Source organism: Bombus impatiens, unplaced genomic scaffold (assembly GCF_000188095.3).
Source record: "Bombus impatiens unplaced genomic scaffold, BIMP_2.2 scf_0487, whole genome shotgun sequence".
Classification (NCBI taxonomy): domain Eukaryota; kingdom Metazoa; phylum Arthropoda; class Insecta; order Hymenoptera; family Apidae; genus Bombus; species Bombus impatiens.
Window position 1 is genome coordinate 147978 of NT_176906.1, and position 26925 is coordinate 174902.

Below are 26925 nucleotides of genomic sequence, written 5' to 3' on the forward strand. Positions count from 1 at the left end.
CAAGTTGGCGGCAGTGGTTTTCGTCGTCGGCCCGGCGGCCCTCGTTTCTATCGTTTTCGTCACGTCGTCTTCGTTGTCGTTCCCGTTGTCATCCTCATCTTTGTCGCGATCGGTTTTTCCTTTAATCATTTTTAAAGAGACTCGGTTTATTTTGTTCGGTTTGGACGGTCGCTGCGCTACGTCGAGTACGAGTCATAGAGATATCTGGCAAGGGGCGAGGTAGGAGATCCGTATGCGAGCACGCAGAAGAGTGACAGGTTACGAAGAGTCGGTCAAGAGTCGTAGAGAAAGACAGAAGGAAGAAAAAAGAAAGGGCGGAAAGAAAGAAAGGATAAAAGGGGGGGAAGAAGACTGGTAAAATGAAGCATCGTGGACGAGGGTAGGGCGACGGTGACCAACAGCGAGGTGGATAGGTGGCAGGTAGCGTAAACGGAAAACGGCCGGCAGTTAGAGTGTACAAAAAGAAACGAGGTACCGTCAGTCAAGTGCGACCGCGTGCACAGGAAACTCTTGTCCAGATATAATTTTGTTATCCCTCCTCTTTTTCCCTCGCTCTTTATTTCTTTATCTTCCTCCTTCTGCTTCCATTTCTCTCTCTCTCTCACTCTTTGTCTGTCTGTCTGTCTGTCTGTCTGTCTGTCTCTCTCTCTCTTTCTCTCTTTCTCTCTCTCTCTCTCTCTCTCTCTCTCTCTCTCTCTCTCTCTGTTCTTCTCTGCCTCTTCACCTTTTTCCTTCCGTGATACGCGCTCGCGACGGAGAGGAGGATAAAAATCACGTCGATGAAGGAATCTGATGACGAGCAGTCATCATCTTTATTCGTGTTTGCTTGCTTCTAACAGCGAGAAGCGAGTCGAGCTTGCATTCCATTTTGCAATACGATTCACGAAACTGATATAAAGACGGAAGGAGTACCACCAATCAACCTACACATTCCACGAGGATATAAGGACGAGTTCCGCATTTTTCTCTGCGACTACAAACCACCAACGTGCTTATTTTATGTACCATCGGCTAGGTGACAAGAAGAAAAACGGATAGTGTGAGAACTTGGAGAAACAGCAAAGCCGGTAATCACGGTACTACGAGACGTTAGTAACAAGGAGAGAAAGATAACCGAAGGAGGAACAGACGGAAAGCAACGACAAAAAACAGGTGGGTGTAATCTTTTGACATACACGATTCGATTCTAAATAAATTTAGGTTTTGTACGTTTGAGGCGTGCCGGCGCGGCTTTTAAGGTTAGGACAGCCCGTGATCGATTTCGAGCTTCGTACAAAACGAAACCAGACACGTCGACTCATGTATATGTTCCACATGATAACCCTCGTTTTTTTCAACGGGTACAATGATTATTGATCGACGAGAAAATCAGCATGTATCCCTTTAATCGTTCCGATAATCTACGTATTGTGATCTTGATACATTTCCCGGTAAAACATTCAAAATGAAATCACCCAGTTTGAACTTCTCGATGGTTTCGATGGTTTAACCTAACCTCTAATCCCTTCCTCATACAACACGAATGACATTCATCGTTCTTTGCAAAATGACACTTTTTCTCGATGATTAACGATATCATCGATACCAAACGTAATCTTCGTGTCGAAGAACGTAATCTCTGGTATGTAAACATCGAATGTGCAATGTGAATCTGGCATTCTACTCTGCAGATAGAAGTGACGAAAATAAATAAAAAAGACGCGTTATATTCGTGATTTACAAATTGTGTTTATGTACTGTGGAATATCTTGGTCGATAGCGCGCGAGATTTCAGTATTACCATTGACGTTCTTTCAATTTCGATCAAATTTACCAATTCAGCGGTTCGAAATAATCAACGTTATAAAATTCTTTGTCGATTCCTCGACGAGAATCGTATTTTTCCCTATAGCTGAAATAGTATTCCGGATGATTTGGCAGGCGACTCGAGTCGGTTAGGCTCGGTTTGCCTCGAATTCCGTTATATCCGGTCCGCTCTATGCCTACGAGAAATTAATAATTCTTTCGCATACGACCGACAAACGTGTTAGGTTTGAAAATGATAATACCACAGACATTACATTCATTTCCGGTATAATTGGCTCTCGTTGCTCGCAGACAGACCAAACGTTCCGTCAAACGCTTTCTCTTTCGTCTTAAAAATTTACGCAATGTGTTTAATTCCGTTGCTTAATAGCAAAACCATATAAAAACACAGAGATCGAAAGTTACTTAGTAAGAGACGTTATCGGTAGTGTCCGGTTACAACTGCGTTCGTCGTTCCCTGGCCGGAAGCCCGACAAAACTGCATTCTCGTTCTTCCTAATTCGTTCCTCCTATGACGTCTGTCAATCGCGTTATTTACGAATGCAAAACTCGACCAGCGAATGTTTCGACGTCTTTTCAACCTTGATTGAGCTATGATTCAAACATGAAATATTATGATGAACGTAGAGAATATTTTGTTTAAAACGAACATCTATCTTCAAATATGTATGGTAACGGAGGATCGAATCGTGTCAGCCTATAAGACCACTCAATCCAAAGAACAGCCTGACTCGGTAAATAATAGTTCCGACTTCTCCTCCGATTCTTTTCGCCTTTCTTTCTATCGTCGAAGTTGTTCACCTTTAAAAGGAATATTCAGTTAATCTTTTACGATGCATCGTCAAACCAGATTCCCCTTCAAACTAGAAATTGTATCGACGAAACGCTTGAGAGACCATCTTAAAACGTATTCGAAAGGCGGAGTACGGTCGAAATGTTGCGATAATTAACTCTTCTGTTACTCGGTTCCTATCGACTTTCGTCGCCGAGAAGAAAAATCAGAATATTATCGGGGCCAGTCAATGGCAAAAGCAATTCTGTCTTCTATGTCGGACGATCACGACGGATTCACAAGAATTAATAGAGACGCGTCAAGTGCCATTTGGCATTCGGCTTATATGAGTACGTAGCAGTACTATCGTTGCTTTAACTAACGTACTTACCCTCATCCAAAAGTCACTGGACACTTGCCTACTTTGGAAAAAACGATTGTTAGGATATACTTTTTACATTACACGATTTCAACATTTTATATTAATTCATAGTACGAAATCGCAGCATATTCTAATTCGTTTGAGTAACTTATGGATAAAGGATAAAATCAATGCACAAAGTTGTATTCACATTTTAACAATCATTTTGCCCAAAATAAGTAAGTTTACGGTAACGGGAAGTACAGGTACTCGCTGTTCGCTCTGCAATCGCTATTTTAATCGTCTGATCAATCAAAACAAAAAATTGTTTCCATATTATCGTTTAATGACACAAAGGCATCTGATGATGCGAGACGAAGCGAGGCAACCCAGAACAACAAACCGCTAAAAATCCGCAAGGAAGGCTCGGCCGAAAGTAAACACTATTTAAGCAACTCCATCGGACAGCATTACTTTCTCTGTCCTCGACAGATGCTACGTAACAACTGCGCGTCATCGTCAAATTGGATAATTCCGTACGATCAGCTTTATTCTTTTGCGTCACCGTAAAACTTGTTCAGCCTCGCCTCTGCCACGGTAATTAAATTTTTAGCGGTATCCTCTTATTCCGAACGAAATTACATCTTCGTCGACACGACTGACCTACTTTATGTCTGAAGGAGACAACGAAGACAGAGTCGCGCGTCGGGGTGGGAGAAGCATCTTAGAAGCGAAAAACCGACGGTTGAGAAGATTGTCCGATGTCTCCGTGTTCAATGAGAAATCGATAGATCTTACGTGGCAGGTTAATACCGATGCTCTTATTTTCCTCCAGTAACCTATCTTAACCTCTATGTTCAGTTTTCGCGTATACTGCCCCGACAAAGATCGCGTATCGTATCTCTATCTTTCTTTTTTCACCTTCCCATCGAATATGATTAGCGGAAAAATCTACAGATCCGATAAGACTTTGTACGTAATCAAGTAGCCGCACTATGATTCACGCAATGCCGGTGTTATCTCGATTCTCTCTCGGCTTTTATGTATTTGCATTCGTGACACATTGTGGCGATGCAATGACGATCCTGAAAAAGACATACGCAAGTGGAACTCGCATGACTACGTAACGCACACCCTTAATTACGAGGAAGCGTTTCACTCTCGTACAAGGGTCGTCGGTCGAACGGAAAGAAAAGAAAAATCAATATCAGAATGACCGAGCTTGGTCACGATATGTACGATTGTATAAATTATACACGCGATGTGAAAAAGTGCGGCTGCTTCACGCGTTCCTCGCTGAGAGAGAACTTGTTACTTTGCTCGTGAAAGTAATGTAAAAACCGTCATCGTTTCGAATTCGAAGAAAAGCGCGTACATCGCGAAGATTGCATTGGTTCAATGATAATTTTGGTTTAACTCCCCCGTGATCTCATGAAAATTGTCTTATAGATTTAGACGCCTATAGGAAAAATGAATCAATCGGGATATTATGTTTAGTATCAAATTCCATTGTAATCGCCATCTGCAAAGATTGAAGTATTTAATATTAATCGAACGATTTTGAATCAAGTTCATGATTTAATCCTGCATTCTTTTGATCGTCTTCAACCGCGTCTTACTTTTCTAATGTTAAAAAGTATATCTCGAGTTTGAGCAAAATATGGAAGAATCGTTATTGGTACGTATATCCTTTCAGTCTTCTTGGAACATTAAAAGTGTCTTGTCTGCTAAAATGGGAGTAAGATCGTCATATAAAAATTCGAGGATTACGGCAGGGTTAATTTAGAGAAATATAATATGTATATACGAAAGTTTTGTTCGTTTCTATTTGCGATTTGTTATTCAGAAATGAATCATCCATCTGTTATATGCAATGTTGCGCGCTCAAAATAATCAGATCATTTGCCTAGATGACTTTGTTGTTTAGTAAGGTATTTAATAATACTTTAATAACTTCAAATATTATATATGATAGATAGATATCGACGAGTCAGAAGAATACCGCGTAGTCTAAATTGAATCGCACTATGTGTATTACAAGTTCTATCCTATCTCAAATGTTAAGGAATTCGTTAGATGAACAAGAAAGAAAGTGTTCCAAAAAGAACTTGATCATGACAAACAGTCATCGTATTTCAAGTGTCTTTTTTTCAGTATTTATATACTGTTTTCATAATTACATCAATGATCGACCGATAAAAAACGGACTTTTTATGTACCGTGATTTATATATTTTGTTTGACATGTGCAAGATAGATGAAAAACGATATAAAATTCAAATATCGCTGTTAGACATTTTAGTCTACTCAGCTAAATAGCGATAAAATAATTATAACGTATAAAAAAATTGTACGATAGCGTAAAGAGCAACGGTCGTTTAACAGAATGAACAGTTACCAGCGTTTCTCTTCATAGAGTCGCTCGTTCAAGGAGAAAATTTCATGATCAAGTCGAAGGAGGTCTATTTTCATCAACACCAGTCTTTTCTTTCGGGGAACAGTCATCGATAAATTCTTCACCGATTGAGTGATCTTGCTAGTGATCAATTTTGAACAACCAATCGGTGGTAATTTTATTATGCGATCCTGTCCAGAGTAGAGCATTATTTGAATTGTTTCGAATTTTTAATAAATATCTATCTAAGATAATTATCTAAATAAATTCGTATTAGATAAATATCTTATTTGTGGAATAATTATTTGTTATCCGTAACAAATTATTCGGATAATAATTGCTTGTTTTCACCTAATTATGTACAAATATACAGGTACAATTCTACTATTAATATACCAAGGAACAATAAACTTCCTAACGTGTCACCTAAAAAAAAATCGGTTATAAAAGTCAATATTACAATAACTGAACAATGAAACTTGAAAATATATCACACGTTCAGTACCATGTGCATCTGCGATGTAGCTCATATATATTTATATACAATCAGTGTAAAAAGTACTCGTACAATACTCAACTTCAACAAAAATATCGTATAACATCATTTACTAACAAAATTTTAATACATAAAAAATATATACATATTCTTACAAGTCCCCAGAATAAGTAAGGAAAAAGAATGCGATATCTATTCCTGTTGTGAAAATATTAATAAATATCTGCGTAGTAAGTATTCGTACAGTTGCTGTTTCATCTTCGTCTGCATTAAGGTGTAGAAAAAAGAAGGTTTGGAAAACAATTTCATCCTGATGCAAGATTCAACGATTCGAAGCATAATGCTATTAATTTGCGAGCGTAGATCTTGTGGAATGTTCGAAAATTCATATTCAATTCATAAAATCAAAAGGAAAGCCCACTAAGTATTAAAATAATTAAACTTAGTAATTTTCTCTCTAGCTTTTCCCATTAAACTGTAACTACACAAATACTTATTACACATATATTTTTGCCATTCTTTTAGATATTTGTTAATATTTCCACAAAGGATATAAATATCCCATTTCTTTTAATGAAAATCTGCAGGTTTATAGGAATATGTACATATTATTTATTTGCTAAAACTTTGTTAATAAGCGATGTTCTACTATATTCTATACCTTTTACACTAACTGTATATAACATTTATACAATTTAATCTAAACAAATTCTTATTCAATTGCACACCTATTCATTAGCGGCAAATAAAATTTTATTTGGATTTAGTACAGTAGGTATCCGGACTGCAAAATGTTTGTACTAGATATGTCTTTCCGGAGGTATTTTAATACTAATAATATACCGGAAAATAAAAATTGGCTCAAACCTAAACCAAAACTCACGATCCAAGCATACAGAGTAATCAGAGTAATACACAGTAGATTAAGAATGGCAAAAATCATATCAACAAAATACGTTACACATCAACGGACTGACCGAAATTTTGTACGCCTTATTTCCGTGAAAAACGACCGGTTTGATCGCGTTCTCATTCTCTGCTTCGACGAAACTGCTGCTCAAAAACCTTTAATTAAGAAAAAAGTGTCATTTTAACCGAATATTTTGCAATCCGGATACTATGCTAGAGCTCTTTATTTTTATTCGCTATCTGTTATTTGAATAAAATTTTGCTCAACACTAATCATATCACTGTCATTAAGTGAAGTGGCTCTTTCCCGGAGATTGTTTTTAAATCATGTAACTAAGGAAACATTCGATAATTGCACAGCCATCTTGGGAGGAGAGGTTCCCCTGGCGTACTACGAAGTTGGACGGTTCGTTGCGATCGAGTAGTGTAGCATGATCCAATGTCAGATAATGTATCTTCTAGATAGCTATTCAACAGCAAAACTTTTCTATTCCTGACTTTCTTAAAATTACTCTTTTACTGGCATATTTGTGAGATCCTTCAGATTAAAATGAGACCAAACACGATATAATTTGAAGTATATTTAATTATCATTTATTAAGTAAGCAAATATGCTCGAAATTATATGGTATTTGGTATCACTATAATCAGAAAAATGTAAGAAACATGTTGATAAAAGTTTCTTTAATCACAAATCAAGGTTTTAGCTTATCGCGAGCCTTTAATATTTGCCGAACGCTCCGACTCTCTTTTTTACATTCGGCACGTTTAAAGTGTCAGTTTCGAGGATTAGAATCGTTCCTACATCTCCATCATTGCAACACTTGGTTCCCGATTTTTGAGCAGTTATCGAATGTTTACTTATTATCGTAGAAATTGCACACGCGTCAATACTTTTTGCTCTGCACCGATCGAACATCGATACACGATTATAATATTCTGTGACACGTATAAAAACACGTTAATTTATTTCTATTATTGCGTCTTTACGTGTAAATTATTATTATTACGTGTAAGCGATTTAATTAGTAGATAAATCGCAATATATACATATGGAAACGGCACGTGAGATTTCTTTTAAATCAATTCCGGAGGTCCTTTAATGCCGCTGAGAAATTGGTACGATACGTGCCCTCCTCAAGGTAATGTAAGTCGCGTAACATGAAACATTACGAAATATTGATCATCCTAAGAGAGTGACGAAAAGGAGGCAATATTCGTAGAACCTTTTTCTAACTACCCAGTAATATTCTTTTTTGATACTTCCACTAATTTGCCAAATTTATTTTATTGGTCTGGAGAATAAAGATCTAAAGTTTTAAGGAAATTAAGTCATATCTGACACAATTCCATTTTTCCACTTTCCTACTAGATTTAATGTATGTCGGCTACATCGCTACAAAGTTAATTATTGTTTGTTCAGGAAACGGAATGATGACGGACGATTTCACTGAAAGACGCTTAATGATTATATACCGTAATTAGATTTATTATTGAATAGATCTTGCAGAGTGATTATTGTTTAATAACATGGAAGTGATAGAATTTTATCGAGCGAATAAAGGGTGTTTAGAAACAAAACAAAGAGCAGCGAATTCTGAATATTTGATTTACATATAACAATATTTTCTGAATTTAATGAGTATAATACAAGCCTATACTTTATACATTTCAATGATTTTTTAACCAATGCTGTTGTATTGTTGTAAGAACGTTTTCTTGCGAAGAACACCGACAGAAGGGACTGCTGTAATAAAAATTTTCCAATACATACAATCTATATAATTATTGGAGCTGCCTTCTTATTGCTTAAATCCTTCAATTTTTACACAGGCGTACGTAAGTATCCTAGGGCTTGTAGACACTCTTTAGGAATATGTTTTGCAAAAGCATATTGAAACTTAATAAACAGTATTATGGGACTAGAACATCATGATTATATTGATCAAGTTTGAAACAAATAGTAGAAATTACAAGATATTGAGTACAATTATATATTTTCTTGAATTTAACCGTATTTAATACTTGTTATTGCATTACTTAACGTGACTATTCACCCTAATTTTTTAATAAACATATATTTTCAATAAATATCTTGTAATTTCTATATACATTTTCAAAGTATTTTTCATAACACACACATAATATGGGCGTAAGATTTTTATGGCAAGCGTTCAAATATTTTTGTGAGCTACTGTATGTCTGGATAATATGTATCTGAAACGTTCAGCTATAAATAAATATTTTATTACGTGTTATACCTACCAGCAACGTTTGTCTGAACGAAACAGAGCTATTATTGGAGTAAAATAGCAAGCGTAATCGCTGTAGAGGAGAACAAAAGAGGCGAATTTATAGTTCACCGTAACACGCGCCAGACCAGTTTATGAGTTTTGATCTGACGGCGGTTACGTTGGTTATCTGCTGTAATCGATCTCAACAGGACGTAACTATGTGTTTAGTAACTTTCTCGCCACTACCTTGTGCCTACTTACAGGTTTCTATATCTCTTTCTATCTGTGTGTCATTTCTCACTCCATCTGCCTACTTTTCTCTACTATCTCCTTCTCACTTTTTCCCCTGTATTCCACAGTTTCGAGACTCCTTTTTTCCTTTTCGAATGCCTACTAATCTTACCGTATTTATGTAACATCCGTAACCGATGGAGAAAGAACGAAAGAGAAATTTTTACGACTTAATAATCGAATCATGGAAGTCCAAGTTCTTCGATACTTTTTGTTGTGAATCTTGACGTTTTCCAAATTGCACGTTGTACGTACCTTAACTATAATGTCTCATATTATCAAGAACTATTCTGCAATGGATACTCAAGCCAAGCGAAGTTCGTCTTATCCCCGTAGTAGTTTCAAATAGTATAATATATAAGTATAATAGTGTGAATTAAACTTTTTCCAACTTTTTTCTTTCTTTGTTTTTTAAATACTCTGGCAACGACAAAATTGCGTATTAGAACTTTTTTCATCGATGATTTACAAAAGCATATCGCCAAAGGATAAACAGTTTCGTTGCGTCATACCAATTACGTGATAATTATACCAGCTGAGACTTTCGAGACAGTCATACGGTAGAAAGAGAGAGAAACAGTCATGTGTGTTGACAAGATAAATATGCACACGTACAAGAAGGAAAAAAGCAATCGAGTACGTGATCGTAAAATGTGACGTTTTAAGGATTCATTGGAAATCAAATTTTCATTATCTATCCAGGATATATGATATCCAGTGAAGTATTTGGACACTTGCCGAAGAAAACCTTTATGCACATATTCTATACGTTACGCAAAACAGTTAGAAATTTTAATGGTATTCTAGTGAGGCACAACTTTCATGATTATATTGGTAAAATTTAAAGCCAATTTGAACATCTGTATAAAAGTTACAAAATATTTATTGCGAATATATATTTAGTAAAAATTTAGTACATAGCGTAAACGCCTGAAACGTATAATGAGTGTTAAAAATATATACAATGGGTTGAATATCGAGGATTATCAATATTTAATAAAGCAAGGTTTGTTTTTATTTTTACGAATATAATCATGGTAATCCGATTTCATTACAGCGCTAATAAAAATCGAACTGTTTTGAATAACGTATGTATTATTTACATATATTCATGAACAATAATACAGGTGTTTGAATACTATTCGTAAATTACTATATATTAAAAATGATTATAGCAAAAAGTAAATATTAAAATGTCTGAAAACTCGGACGTAATCAATGTAGAATAGTTCTAAAGAACTTCCTAAGCAATACGATTATAATATTGTGTCCGTGAAGAACTGCATACATTTGACTTTGTTCCTGTTACATGTTGTCTAATTTACAAGTTGCGCGCGTTTTCTCTGTTTACGGTTTATGATGGTTATGAAATTTTCCATTACATATATTTCAAAATTTCATCGAAGATAGATTCCTTAGATTTCAACAAACAATTTTATCAATCAAAGAGATCGATCTGGCAAACTTAAGTTAACTATACTTAACTATTTTTGTAATTCGACTCTCAAAACTAGGTTAATTTACATATTTTTATTTACCTATTAATAATCCATTTGAATTTCTGTCTAGATTTTAGATTAACTTTACTTTGTATGATTTCATCGATCCACTTATATCGAGAAAAAATAATTCGATTTTTTGAAAAATTTTAATTTCTGATGAATTAGATACTCGGAAAAAGTGGGGAAAGCATCGCGAAATTCGAAAGATTTGAGTCTTTACAAGATTCTACATCCGAGTTTCACGAATTTAAAAATCAAGTTTCGCAAATTTAAAAATCAAGTTTCGCGAGCTATCAATTCAGCTCTTCGTTTTATATTGTTCACACTCGATGTAAACAATAAAGCAGAGCTATACGGTCCGCAACCAATTCACGCCACAGATAGAATGAGGCCTCGCAAAGTCAATAACTCGAGGAGAGAAAAGCGGCGAGTCTCTCGATTCTTTATATTTAACGTAGCAATTCCGTTAGCGACTATTTTTTAGTCGGTCGACATGTCGCACGAAGGATAAATTCTATTCATTTATTTCTTTCTTCATTCACGGAATGAACCTTTTGGAATATAAAAGATAATATGTTGGAGAAAGAGGTACATTATTATGCATAGGTAAGTTAAAAACAAATTACTATAATGCATATCTATTAAAACCGTTCATAAGTATTAAAACATGTGCGAAATCTTAGGAAAACCTGAAAAGTCATTAGGAAATCATCAAAGACACTAAGAATTATCATCTAACTTAAAACGTTAGACCCATATAAAAGGACACATATGTTCAATCTTGCAATAATAGAGTTATCAGCTTGGTATAATTCAAGTGTTATTAATTGACTAACTTACAATACGTTTTACTGCTTATTACACCATTAATAACGAGTCAAATAGTCTGTTTTCAAATGTAGATCGCTTAAAAATTGTTCATAATCAAATTTGGCGAATTACAAGGAAAATTACTTAGCTTGACTCAAGCAACTCTATATTACTCTTTTATTAATCTATGAATTAATAGGGTCCAGATAATACTACCGTACTTTAAAATGAATGTGACGAATCCGAACGCGGATATGTTCGCTAAGGTTGGATAGTACGCGCGTTATAGTTATAGTATCATTTGGCGTGTGGCGCCATACGATTGATCAAGCTACGCCCTGCGCTTTTTCTTCTCGATAAAATATTTGTCCGATAATCGACACCGTGCCATCCGCCGTTATTTGTTCGCCGTTTCTTTCGTTTTCAATTAAACGGCCATTCTATCGGTGTCCCGGATCCGAGCCTGTAGCGCGCAAAACCGATGAAAAACTTGCAAGCCAGACAGTTTCGTGAAAACGCAATCAACGGTCGATGTTCTCATCGCCTCATCGTGAAATTCCATAACCCGATTCTGGGTGTGCAAACCAGAGATAATTGAGTATGCATTAATTCGAAGAGGCTTTAATACCCGCGACTTAATCCACTTAATCTCTTCCGTAATCGATCGATTGACACAGTCATCGTCCCGCTTTTTCGTCGTAGTCACATTTCATTTCACGAGGAATCAATGAAAGTACCTTAGAAAGGGAAATTAAGTAATCGAACTGGTCGTTAAATCGCTCCGTTCTGCGATACTCGACGTTTTAATCTTGAAGCAGACGTTGCACTATGCCGACAGTATGTTTCTTGAGTAATCATAATCACGATAATGTCTTTTTCCTTCTTTCTTTCATCTTCCTCAGAAAGAATAAGAAAGGAGGATAAAGACACGCAGGAAATTCCAACGATCGTTGCGACGACTTATCGTTCCGCCGATGCAACTTTCTCGAAAGCAGTCGACGGACGACCCGGAAACGCGTTGGAAAATCCGTACAAACGATTGATGCGCCTTTGTATCTTTGCGAAAACCAGTTTACCACCGGCCTGCATAAAACGAATGGAATTTTTACGCTCGTTTGTTGGTTCTTGCATTTGATTCATCTCAAAGTACTTACTACCGGGATTTTTATTTATCTTTCAATTCCTGAATAATTTATCAAACGATTACGGTGCATATTGTCGATAAACATCCTTTCGTAGACGAAGAAAATTGAAAGAAATTGGGAGAGCAGAAAATTGAAAAAGAAGAAAATTATTAACGAGATTTTCTAAACCACCATTCTGTGGTATTTATAATGAAGGTCGAATAAAATAGGAACTCTTTGTTCTGGTTTCAGACTTGAGCCAAGATGACAGCTATAGTGACGGATCTGGTGCACGGGTACAGGGATCTAATGGATAACAAGTCCGGTAAGATAATTTTTATTTTAATACATTAAGCAAATTGGCGGTAATGAAAAATTGGAGCATCGATCGGTCGTTAAGTGGGTCAATCCTGCGCGATCGTATTAAAAACCAAAAACGATCAACCAAAGTAAATAGGGTAATATTTTTACCAGTGAGCTGGTCGCTGTGAGTGATACATAATAGTCTTTCCGATCGCAATGACACGCGACGTCCCGATTTCACGAGATCGTAACCAATTCAAAGAGCCACAGAGTTGCACGTTAAAATGATACGTCAACTACAGGAAGCTAAACTCGATACAAAAATTATAAAAATAATTTTGATAGAGCGATACAAGGTTCTCTCGCAAATTGTCTCACGAGTGACAAAAGCGAACAAATGCGTCGAATAATTTGCTTTCGTAACATCGAACATCATTCGAACGAGGACAAGAGACTATGTACGATTGAAAGAGGAGCGGACTGACACGATAACCATAGAGGAGACATATTTGTCGCGTATATTTTTTAAATGACCTCCAACTTCACGGCGGTGTGTCAATAAACTCGTCCCCAATTTTTCTACGGATTCAGTTGAAATTTTTAAATCCATTCAAATGAATGTCATCTTAAAGTCTGACGCCTTCGTTATTAAGCAAACAAAACAAAAAGAAGGAGAAAGGCGTCCATTCGTGTTAGCGTTTCCCACATGATTCACTCATGGCATACCTTTTTTCAATAAACAAGAACGCAATGTTTTTCTCGATTCTTTGAGATTCTTGCTTCCCATCCTCAATCTTTTTTTCTACGATTTTGTTCTATCGTCCACGAGAATTGCAACGTTTTGGATAACGATTGTTCTCCGATCGATAGGAGAAACTGGCCACGATTGACCGTAACATCTTTTTTATTCGATTATTTACCATAAGAAATATGTCGTCTACATCACGACGAATGAAATAAAGCGATTGAAACGCAAAATACGATTGTACACTACCGCTTAAAAGTATCCGAACACGAGCGCATCTTTAAGAAGATGTATTTTAATTATAAAATTATGCACATTAAATCAAAGTGCAATGATCTTATTGTATATGGCCATCGCAGTTATGCATATAATAATACAAATATTATGAACCGATTAAATCGATTTTAGAAAGGCAATATACAATTTTGCTAGCTCTGTTAAAGACTCTTTATCTTTAGATTCTTTAATTGATGAAGTCACATTAGATAGGATCAGGTCAGATTAGATTAGATCTTGTAAAATGATATAGATACTTCTGATGTTAATACAACGATATATACAACGGTATATATCCAATAATATCGATACGTACATAATAAATAGTAAAACATATTATTGCCATATTTTTCAGTAAGTAATTTAGTTTTATAGTCCAATAATTTCATAAAAAGGTAGTAAACAATCCCGCTAACTCACCATTAATTTGGACACTTCTTGTAAAATTCACATACTGTATTACCTACGACTCATGCAAAATATTCATATACTTAGGGAATATCCAATATTTTGTCATAAAAATACGATTACTTCGTCATCTTCGCTTCATCTTATACAATCTAAATAGAACATACGTTCTATGAATAGTTATAACATATGTATTCGTTTCTAAACGATATCAGAATGAAGCATCCTTTACGTTCTTTTTGAGGGGGAAGAGTCTACCCTAAGTATATTCGAGAATTATCGAAAGTCACGGAAAGATGAAGTTTTGCCACGATGATGGTGGTGATGATCGTAGGTCCTGAAAGAGTATATTACATATATTCTATACATATATAATAGGAGGGTTGAAAGCTCATTTAGACGGTTGCGTTGCTCGGTCGCACAGCTCGGGTTTCTACGCCTTCGTGAATTGATTCATGAGGACGACGATGTAACCGTTACACGACTTACGAGCTGTTAAGGGGCTCAAATTGACCAGTCCTCTTTTCATGTTCCCATGCTACACGGTACGTGGATTATCGATTTAATACTGACAAGCCAATAGGCCGTGTTTTCCGCTAATTGTATCCCATGTAGACCAAGAGACGCCCTTGCCTGATTACACCCAAGCTGTGTTGTGCCACTGGAATCCGTTCTTGCATTTACATACGATGCTCATTCGGCTAAACGTTGTAGCCACGAGGATCGCGTCAAACAAACCGGTTAGGATAAGATCATGCCCCGGTGCGCGCATGACAAAAATATTTGTCTTTAGTTTTAAACGTCACAGCTACTGCAAATACCTTAACATTATCGACTCCACTTTGAAATAGACTTCATCTCTTATACTTCCATCTTTATAGGAGCTCTTTAAATATTTCCATACGTGTCTTGTCGAAACACTCGAATAAAATAAATGATTTTTAAATGAGTTAGTATATTGCTAAGTAAGTTAATTAAACACGTTTCTAAAGTTTTTACTAGAATTACTATTTTTTACTACAACGTCAACTTAAAAATCGGAGAAGGCAATTGTAAAAAGTATTGGCACATCATTGTGTTTATTGTAACATTTGCATACTAATTAATCTGAGTATATTAAATTTTGCATCATCTGATAGATAGTATTTTCATACAACTATAAAAATTTGACACTATGAAAACGAATAAAGAAGACGTTTCATTGGAAAATAAGGATATGTGCAAATACTTTTTGTAGCCACTACTACAACTTGTCACTCGGATTTCTAGTCTCGATATAATAATTTATTTAGAAATCTCCTATGTTTTAATGCCTTGTTTCATTTCTGCTGAAGATAAAATACTACATTTATGTTCGATCAATTAAAGTCGATCAATCTGGAATCGATCCGTTGTCTATTCGTGATTATAGAAATCACTGGTTAAAGTACAACCTGCTCTGCAAGTGAAATTAATTACGTTGATAACGTGAAAATCGAATTTCTCTTATTGGTCAAGATAATAGGGTAGATTTAATAGGCTGATTTTCTTTTCAAACATTTCTTCTTCTATCCACTTACCCCAAAGTTCACCTCGTAATTATTTGCTAACTAAAAATTCGTTGGACGAATTACGTCCGCATCGACTGACGTTCCTAGTGGAAAGGAAAAACAAACGAGTTGGTTTCTTGGTGGAGAACGATGGAAAATATGGGCTTATATCGTAAGAGTGTCCAGCGGTGCGTGTTCCTGTGGACGTTCCGGTCATATGAGTGCAGAGGTAATTTAGCGGAAGTTCTGTCAAACGCCTCCTGAACTAACTCTCCCGCGTCTTCCTGCGGAGGGTTAAATAAAAAAATACTTGTAAAATTTATCCAAGCTAACGGACGACACCGAAGAGGACTGTTCTCGAGCCGACTGAATTTTTCACGCACGAGAATTATCATCTTATCGTGTTGCATTCCTGTGTTTCTGCGATAAGGGAATCGTCTGGTTATTATCGCAATTCGTCAACCATACACACAACTTATTAGGAAAACGTGAACAACACAATTAAATACAGAGCGATGCGTTTTATAAAGTGTATCTCGATGATAATTGATAAAATAATGTATTCCTATGATGACAAATACTTTCTAAAGCTCAACATACATTTTTCTACTACAATAGAACTTCATTTATTCTGTTATTCTGTTATTCAGTTAATATTTATAGCAGAAGTTCATTAATTTTCCATGGTATCTAGTATTTTTCGTTTATTTAATAAATATTTAAAAATTGTTCAGATAAGTGAATTCACTCAGCAAAGTGAGTTCAATTAATCGGGCATTAACTAAATTTTCATTGCAATAAGCGGAATTCAAATATGCAAAGGAGTTCTATCGAAAAGCTCACTTTTCTTAAACTAAAGACTATAGAATGTGCCACTTGTCTTCCCCCACTTTCCTTCCTTCAACTGCTGCTAACATGAAAAATATACTTTTTGATATACAATAAAACTCCTCTTACCCGAACCTATAGGGTGACGAACAATTCGTATAATAATTAATTGGAATACATATAATATGAGTTCATTGATCCTTTTTACTATTAGTGATTTCTCGTTCATATAATTCAGAAGATCGCGTTTAGATAAATGGAATCAATAGGCAGCAGTTCATTTAATCGTTCTTAAGTAGAATTCCGTTTCTATAAGTAGTATTCAGATAAATGGAATTCTACTGTGATGTGATATTCATTCGTAAGGGGAGTTATTTCAAGAAATGATCATTAAAACGATTTATAATGAAACGTTCGATGTAAAGTTATATTTATCAGAGATAATGTGTGTGTGCGGCAGTTACAGCAACAGCTTTTTTGTTCCGTATGTTTTTAATCCATTTCATTGGATAAACGATACGAGTGCGAACGTTTTTCTCTCTCCTATTCGACGACTGAATAGAGTCCAATTTTCCACGAGATTGCTATACGTGTTTGGAGCTCATAGACTTTCTCAAAATCGAATTTTGATATTGTGATCTTTTAAAAAACCCTCGTAACAGTGACAGTGTAGAAATATATTAAATAAATGTTATTCCAATGACCACGGAAACGTTTGTTGAATTATGGATTTGAGATATTTTTAGTAATAGTGAAGATGGAAATGCGTTTTATTACTATTCCACTTGTTACATGAAATTTTATTACGTAATCGAAATATCATTAATAATGAAATACAATAGTGAATCTCTATTATGTGACCTTCAGTCATAATAGAATTCTAATTATTCGAACACAATTCAACGAAATTACATTTTACTTAATGCTTTATTGACTGAACTACTGCCGATTGAATCTATTTATTTGAACATGAACTAGTATTGTGAAAAATATTAGAAAAATATTAATTGTAGAATAGAAAAATAATAGAATCTTGGAAGATGGAATGAACTCATATTACATTTATAAACTGTTTCAAATTCAAATAGATAGAACTCCACTCTATTTAGCGTTTAGCTTACAGAAAGAGGTTTCATGCTCTTTAATCCGAAATAGAAATACTATTGTAGAAAAAGGAAGAGTAGGTCACTAGTAAATTTAAAACAGATAAGTACATTTCACTTATATGAACTATGTACATATCTTTTTTCAACAAGTTCAGATAAATCCTACTGTACTCATATGAACTGTTCGTTCTCCGATGGCTTCAGATAAATAGAGTTCTACGGTAAATCCGCAATATGGCTAACACCAAGGATCGACGTAACAAAATTAGGGTTTGGCTACATTGGGAGCCACAGGTAAGCTTTCATGGACGAATCAACATGAATGGCTAACATCAGGAACCACAGAGGATGTAGTGGACGAACCAACGTCTGGTTATTGAACTGAGAACCACTAAGGTGCCAGTGCAAGGACGTACCGACATTTGGTTACCCTCGGGAGCCACTGAGATGATGGTTTGTAGACCTCGTAATCTGCTATCCAGTGATATATGTACCTCAAGCAAAGGTATATCAATTCGAGATGTCCGCTGGTTCATCCGTTAATTATTTCAAGGTAGATTTTGAAAGGAATAAAGTGAAACAGATTTAAAAATGTGATAGCGCATTCTAGTGAAAGATCGAGAGTTACAACGTAGCTTGAAATAACTTGGATTGCAAACTTCTATGAAAGGTACCAAGCGCGCGACTTTTGCTTTTTTCGAGCTTTATTTGATGAGTGATGCAGTGTTTCTCAGAAAATTATTGAATATACTTGAACGTGCTTGAAAAAGATTAAAATCCTGTTTTACAATGACTAACACGTACAAAGTATAAAATGCATCAAGGCAAACTCGAATCTGATTTCGATACGACATTCTGAATATAACTTCAAAGCTGCTGCGATGCTCCAAAATTTAACTCTTTAAGTACCCGCAAAATTTCATAATTTTGTAGGTGTTTAAGTACTTTACGATATAACGTCATGCGTTATCTCATATGGCAATCCCAGCTGAGGATACGCTAGATTAAACATGCATGTTTTGCTTCCGTGTATTGAAATGCTGTATCACGAGATGTCGTTGCAAAGAAAAATGGAAAGAATTACATAATTTTATTTAAAGCCTGTGAAAATATGGAGATCGTTTGGTTCGATTGATACTATCGTTAACATGCATTTATTTTTATGTTAATTATTTAGAATTATGGACGTCAATTACGTTTTACGTAGTAATATAAATGTTCTGCTAACAACATTCGTTCTTGGAAAAAGCGTATATGCTGAACTTTCCGTTCAAGCCATTTGGAATTGTGGTAGAGTAAATATTCAACCATGCATGTGTTAAAACAACTCCATAAAAATTAAATTTATTGTTTTGATGTCTAATACATCTTAGATAATACACTTTTCCTTGATAATTATGTTGTTTGCACTATTAACAAAATTGTAAGGCATAAGCAAAACTATTAATCACGTATACACGTATAACGTGCGGTCTGAATGGAAAGTAACCAAAAATCGGTCCTGCATAGAAAGTGTTAATAGATGATTGGTTATGATATGTTATGATATGATTGGTTATCGACTTCCTGCCGGAAAGGCAGAACTTTGACATCAAGCCAGGTGTGCGATCGCAGACTGTATAATCTACTTTTAAATCATATGCCGATTGCTCCACATTACAACGCTCATATAACAATGTTGAGTTGCGAAATGTCCACTCGCCTTTAGCGAATGGAGAATGTTACTTTGCTCCATACTTCCTCTCCATTTACATTGTTATGTAACCTTTGTATACCGTGATCATAGACACGTCGAAGCGCGATTTCTGCGTTTACATTAGCGAGATTGCATTACGTCAAATGATTCGACATAAAGACTGTGAGAAATATTTTTTGTAATTCTTGATACCTTTGGCTCTTTGTCAAATATACATCGCGCAATGGCTTGCAAATTTTAATTTACAATGGCTTACGAAAATATTTAGATATTTGTAGGAACTTCTTGCAAATTTATTGTGTACGTTGTACGAAACATTTTGGAACGACTCTGAAAATATAATGTAGTAGTTTCGTATATTTACTTCAAGCATACATTTGACAGATAGCATTCAAGTATTTCACTAGGCAATTAGATAGATAGATAACTTTATTTTCCTATAGATAACTTTTATTTTTCTGCCTTTTGGCTTTAAAAAGGGGGTTGACACGTAGTTGTGCCTACAAAATCAATATACACACATATTGCAATAAGCCTCAATATTCAGAGGAATCATCTTCAACAATTGTAACAATTATTATACGCTTAAGATGGATATTGGTGTCCTATTCTAATTTTTTTTATTAAATATATGTTTGCAGTAAATAAATTCTATATGCGTATACAGATTGAGTCCAAAGTTTACCAATATAATCGCAATTGTCGTGTTTCGTTACCATGCTAATGAAATTTCAAGAAGCTTGGTATAATAAGACATGGTACATTCGTACAAATTTTCTGTGGTAAACAGTCAAATACTTCCATGACCGATGTAGAGATCGACCAATGGCCAATCATTGCGACACGTGACGAGGAAAAAAGTCCCTTGCTGGAAAATGTGGTACATTTTTAATAATTCTGTTGCATCCTTTAGATCATTCAAAATCCAATAGTGTTTTTTTTTATTTCATATATTTCTTATAAGTTTGAGAAAATATGGATGGTTGGCGATACACGTGATTTCTTATTTTGAGTATTCGCTAGTTTCCCTTAAAACATTAAACATTCTTTTGTTTGTTAAAACAAGAATAAGATAGGATGTAAAAACGGGGCATAATATTGCCCCGGAGCATAATATTCTTGCATTATGTAACAAATGATAATACATATAATTATGATTATGTAAAAAATGATAAAAGCATAATGTAAAAAATGATTTGTCACCAAGGTACAAAAGATAAATTCACTATGTCGTATCATTAACAGAAAAAAGATGTTTTTCGACTTCGAGTTCATTAATACCTGTTTGTTAGTATTGACTAATATCGTGTGATCGTTAATTCCATTACGTAGAAATAGCTATGTAATGTATATTTTTATCCATTTTTCAAATAACCCAAGTAACATAGAGATTGACAAGATTTCCAAATATCTCAGTGTTTTGAGAAACGATGAATAAGATACGATATTAATGTGTAAAGAGTGTATTTGCTGCAAGAAACTTTAACGTATCTAACTGCATATTGAAATAATTAGCCCATTTTCCTTTCCTTTATGTCATACTTTCATGTCATTGTTTTCCATCGTGATCCATGTTCTTAATTACACTATTGCCGTCGAAATTTGAGTTGTAGATAGTAAACATTAAAACGATGTAATCGTAAAAACATGATCTCACATATTTTATTTATACTTACACACTTTTCATAAATTTTGGGGCATCTTATATAAAACATGATTATGAACTGAAATTATCAACAAAACGATTATCGAGCAAAATTTTATGTTCATCCAAAACCGTTGTACAGTATTAAGAGTTACAGAAATATAACAATAACGCATCAGTCCTCAAAGTATCCTAATCTAAACTCGATTGAAGAATTTTGAGCAAATTGAATGAGTTATTCCGAAAATTTAGATAATAAAATTATTTACAGTGGATATGTATAAAATAATTATATAAATGTCAAAATTGTTGCAGATGTGGCCGATATACATACGAAAGAAAATTCATTTTATATTAATATTAAATAATAATATCGAATATATGGGTTCTTTATAGCCTAAGGTTTTATGTTTTTAGGTTTTATAATTTCCTAATGATTTATCAGGTTTACTTAGTTTTCCGTAAGTGCTCTAACACTCATGGACGGGGTTAGTTTGGGGTTAGGTTAGGGTTGGGTACCTCGTAGAATGGGATTATAAGATATTCTGTTGTACACCTTATTGGTATCAAGGGCTAGCAATTACAAGCTCGTTCTTCCCATGAAAAGACTGGCTAAATCGACATATCGATTAGAATTTTTTCCACTGCGTGTATATGAAACGTTCGATTAACTTCTCTTTTATAAAAACCAAACACTCGGTAAACGTGGCTCGCGTTACTGTTTGAATAGCGTGCCGTCGACCCGCTAACAGTTTCAATTTTCTCCGATACATACAAAAGAGTTCAATCGGCCGTTAAAGTAATGTACTTGGATTACCCTGTTCTTTTTTAAATATAATCATGGTGTTAAAGAGGTTAACGAACCGGGAAGCCTACCACTTTATTGTTGCTTAATGACAGGAAAATCATCATAACGAGGTTTATCGTACCGTGACGTCGATGCATAAAGTTATGGAAAAAATAAAAGTACCACCGGGGGAGGAGGAGAAAAAAGAAGAAAAAAGGAGTGTAACGAGAAGTAACGATTGTTTACTTTCTATTCGTCGGTCGTTAAAGAATCGCTGGATGAAGAACCGATAATTAAACGCGGCTTTAACATTATTACTAAACCAAGCAGGAGAGCGAGATTTAATTAGCGATAACCACAAGAACGAAGTGAACGTGGATTTCACGCTTACTCACGCTAACCCTCGTTGATATGAAATTGCTCGCGGTGGTATCTTTCATTTGCTTGAGTATTGGTCTCTAGTCGAGCACGTCGCATATGCCTACGTTCTTAATATACTCGTACTTTTCTAAATAGAGAGACCGTTTGCGCCAATCTCCCAATTTCAAGAAGCCCGAGAGTCATTGTTCACGAATCATTCCCATCGAGCGCGATATTAATTAGCCGAACTTTGAGTTTATAGCCGTTCGATTTTTATTTAATCACGGTCGAATCGATAGCTCGAGCAAAAAGAAAGGGAACACATTTTTTACCTTTCGAAAAGTTCGATGTCGCGCGTCAAACGACTATGTATTTATCGAATAATGGATAAGAGAAATAATCGTTCGTAAACAATTGTAATCGCGATTGTCGTTCGTTCTAACGGTAGCTGTATTCTGATTCTAGATCCCCGGGTGAACAATTGGGTGATGATGAGCAGCCCTTTTCCAACGATGGCGATATGCCTATCTTACGCTTATTTCAGCAAGGTTTTGGGACCGAGGATAATGGAAAATAAAAAACCTTTCAAACTTCGAGGAATCCTGATAGCGTACAACTTGGTTCAAACACTATTCTCCACGTGGATCTTCTACGAGGTTCGTCTTGCTTATTTGTAACTTTTTCTTCTCTCTATATTTATTTACTTTTTCTCAGGGAAACGTGATTTCGTACAGAGTGTACGTACAGAAATAGATAATCGACAGCAAGTTATTCTACGATACACGTGAAAATAAGTCGAGAATCGAGAATAACAAAATTGCATTGAATGTCTCGTTTTTGAGAAAGTTTAATTTCAAAATTCAATAACAGTCTTGTTATTCTTGATTTTCGTCTTACTTCGAATTGTAGAATCTCCTCTAATTTTACTTGTTCTGTAAACTTAGGACCATTAAAAGACCAAGTTATATATGTATACACGATAAGATAGGGTTATCAGAGTCAAGCTAATTTGTCAAATTTGATTATAAATAACTTTTAAGCGATATAAATTTAGAAAAAAACTGTTTGACACATTATTAGTAACGCGATAAGCAGTGAAATATTTCACGCAGTTACATCGATAGCTCACCGATTATAAATTTCTACGAGGATATAACTTCCACTCGTGAAAAGGAAAGATGTTTGTTCAATTAATGTCGGCATTTTCAATTTTAATTATCGTAATTCAGTAACGTGTGTATATTACTATATAATTAATAACCATACGATTATTCGAATCATTTTTTCGTTTTTTGATTTGTCCTTTTGGTGGACTTGAAGTACACGGTACTTTCTCATTCTTTCGTTACTATATTAAAGACTAACGATCGCAATTTTGTACAAGTTTGACTATTCTGTAGAAAGTTCAAGATTGAACTTTATGATGTTGGAGCTTAGGTGACTCGAATAACTCTGCCTTACTATATTGGCACAGAAATGAACGCGAACGATTGTCCCTCGCTTAGCCGACAAACTCGTTCAAGTAATCCCATTCCGACGTATCATCGATCACGCCTAGAATAATTAATGGTCGGTCTCGACAACGATATGCCCCCTACCCCCTTCTTCGTGAAAGTTATTGCCTGTCGGCTACGATGCGCCGGTGCTTCGTGGCTTGCATAAGCCATTCCTTCGACCAGTCAATGAAAATCATCGCGTCGATGAAAAACCCGCGAAATAACGTATCGACTCGCCATTTCCATTTCTCAGTTTTTCCATCCTATTCACCAGTGTTGACCTGTGCCAGGTACACGCGTAAAACCAGAGGAATGAAATTTTTCCTATACACCAAAGAAAATTGAAAGAAACGCCTTGTTATTTCGCCTATAAACCCAATTACGTTTCTTTAAATCTTACTTAACTCATATTGTTAGTAGTGTTGGATTTTTAATTCAACATTTCGAAAACCAAAATGGTCAACTCCACTCTTTGCAAGTTTTATGATTTTATTGTTAAGGTAGGCGATTAACAATCGATTTTCATAAATTTATTCATCGCAAAGGAAAAAAAGGATAAATAAAGAAATTCCAAGGTTCTAGAATTTTAAGAAATAATGTTTTTTAAATGACCACATTCTGAATGACTTCCAAGTAGCTGAATTGTTTATACGGACAAAGAGGAGTTTATAAGACAAAAGGTACGAAGAAATACTATAATTTCACGTAAGAGAAATATTCGTCAAGGCAAGGGGAATAAATATAATATATGTGCCCCAGAATAGATGACTGTAACTAACACGGTAAAGGATGTTTAGTATAAGAGTTGATCACAACGTACCATTTTTAAACTTTTTTTGTTCACCGCTATAAGTTAAACGATCCCTTTATGCGACAGAACAAGCGTGTTAAAGGGGGAAAGTAGTCGCGTAATGTTGGAATACGATTTATAAAAGATTAATTTTAACTTCAAGAAATGAGTTTTTATATAAAATAACTGTATAAAATAACTTTCACTTTAGTGCTAGTAAACCGATGAGCTTCCTACGATTGTTTCGCACAAGGTTCTTATAATATAATATATTATATTATATTATGTTATATTATATTATATTATATTATATTATATTATATTATATTATATTATATTATATTATATTATATTATATTATATTATATTATATTATATTATATTATATTATATTATATTATATTATATTATATTATATTATATTATATTATATTATATTATATTATATTATATTATATTATATTATATTATATTATATTATATTATATTATATTATATTATATTATATTATATTATATTATATTATATTATATTATATTATATTATATTATATTATATTATATTATATTATATTATATTATATTATATTATATTATATTATATTATATTATATTATATTATATTATATTATATTATATTATATTATATTATATTATATTATATTATATTATATTATATTATATTATATTATATTATATTATATTATATTATATTATATTATATTATATTATATTATATTATATTATATTATATTATATTATATTATATTATATTATATTATATTATATTATATTATATTATATTATATTATATTATATTATATTATATTATATTATATTATATTATATTATATTATATTATATTATATTATATTATATTATATTATATTATATTATATTATATTATATTATATTATATACATGCTATATATATATTATATATATGCTATATATATGCTAACCAATTACAAGAAATATGCATTTGAAATTTGAAAAAATCGCATATTACTACGTATTCAGATATTGAAACCCATCAACCAACAAGAACTGCACAGCAATACACAATTTTCCCGAAATCTAAATGCCTTTTTCCCATAATTGTTTAGCCATTTACGATTAAAATTAGAGATATGTTTATTCCACATATTAAAACTATCACCATACATCAAATTTCTTTAAAATCATTACACTCCTAATTCAGAAAAAATGTCCCCGTCCCTAATGCACCATGTTTCAAATCTCACGATATATGGGTGTATTTGAACAAATAGGTCCTATTAATAATAATGAGAATAATGAGATAATGCCCGCAATCTCAGAATGTGTAATATCGAATTTTCGGTTTACTTGTGGTCACATCGGATGGATCGATAATACTTTTCTTTGGGTCACGGTAACGGCTCGCGTTTAATTGATTGGTTCAAAGTGGAAGGAACGTAAGATTCCATGGAATCGATTTGAATCGATTTCCTATTTTGTGAAAATAGAAACCGTCTCCACGCATCCACGTGCTCCTGTGTCTGATGAGGGTCAGGAATGCGCGTACGTATTTAATGAAATACAGATCGTATTTGGTTTGTGCTTAGTATGTCGCATGCACGCTTCGATACAGTTATCTCGTGAGAATCGTACTCACGTAGGCATACGTTGCGTTACTTTCTACGAGTTCTTCGTTGATCCAATTATTATTCGCATGCTATATATATATTATATATATGCTATATATATGCTAACCAATTACAAGAAATATGCATTTGAAATTTGAAAAAATCGCATATTACTACGTATTCAGATATTGAAACCCATCAACCAACAAGAACTGCACAGCAATACACAATTTTCCCGAAATCTAAATGCCTTTTTCCCATAATTGTTTAGCCATTTACGATTAAAATTAGAGATATGTTTATTCCACATATTAAAACTATCACCATACATCAAATTTCTTTAAAATCATTACACTCCTAATTCAGAAAAAATGTCCCCGTCCCTAATGCACCATGTTTCAAATCTCACGATATATGGGTGTATTTGAACAAATAGGTCCTATTAATAATAATGAGAATAATGAGATAATGCCCGCAATCTCAGAATGTGTAATATCGAATTTTCGGTTTACTTGTGGTCACATCGGATGGATCGATAATACTTTTCTTTGGGTCACGGTAACGGCTCGCGTTTAATTGATTGGTTCAAAGTGGAAGGAACGTAAGATTCCATGGAATCGATTTGAATCGATTTCCTATTTTGTGAAAATA

At 34.2% G+C, this 26925-nt stretch overlaps 1 protein-coding gene across 1 annotated transcript in view; it reads left to right on the forward strand.

The window, feature by feature from the left end:
* The window catches only part of LOC100743508 (elongation of very long chain fatty acids protein AAEL008004), a 38801-nt gene continuing 11876 nt past the window's right edge, over nt 1-26925 (forward strand). Inside the window, exons 1-3 of the mRNA XM_012387809.3 lie at nt 1-1152; nt 12952-13024; nt 22848-23038. Of these exons, the coding sequence (XP_012243232.1) occupies nt 12964-13024; nt 22848-23038 (252 nt within the window). The 5' untranslated portion in view covers nt 1-1152; nt 12952-12963. The remainder of the gene's footprint in view (nt 1153-12951; nt 13025-22847; nt 23039-26925) is intronic.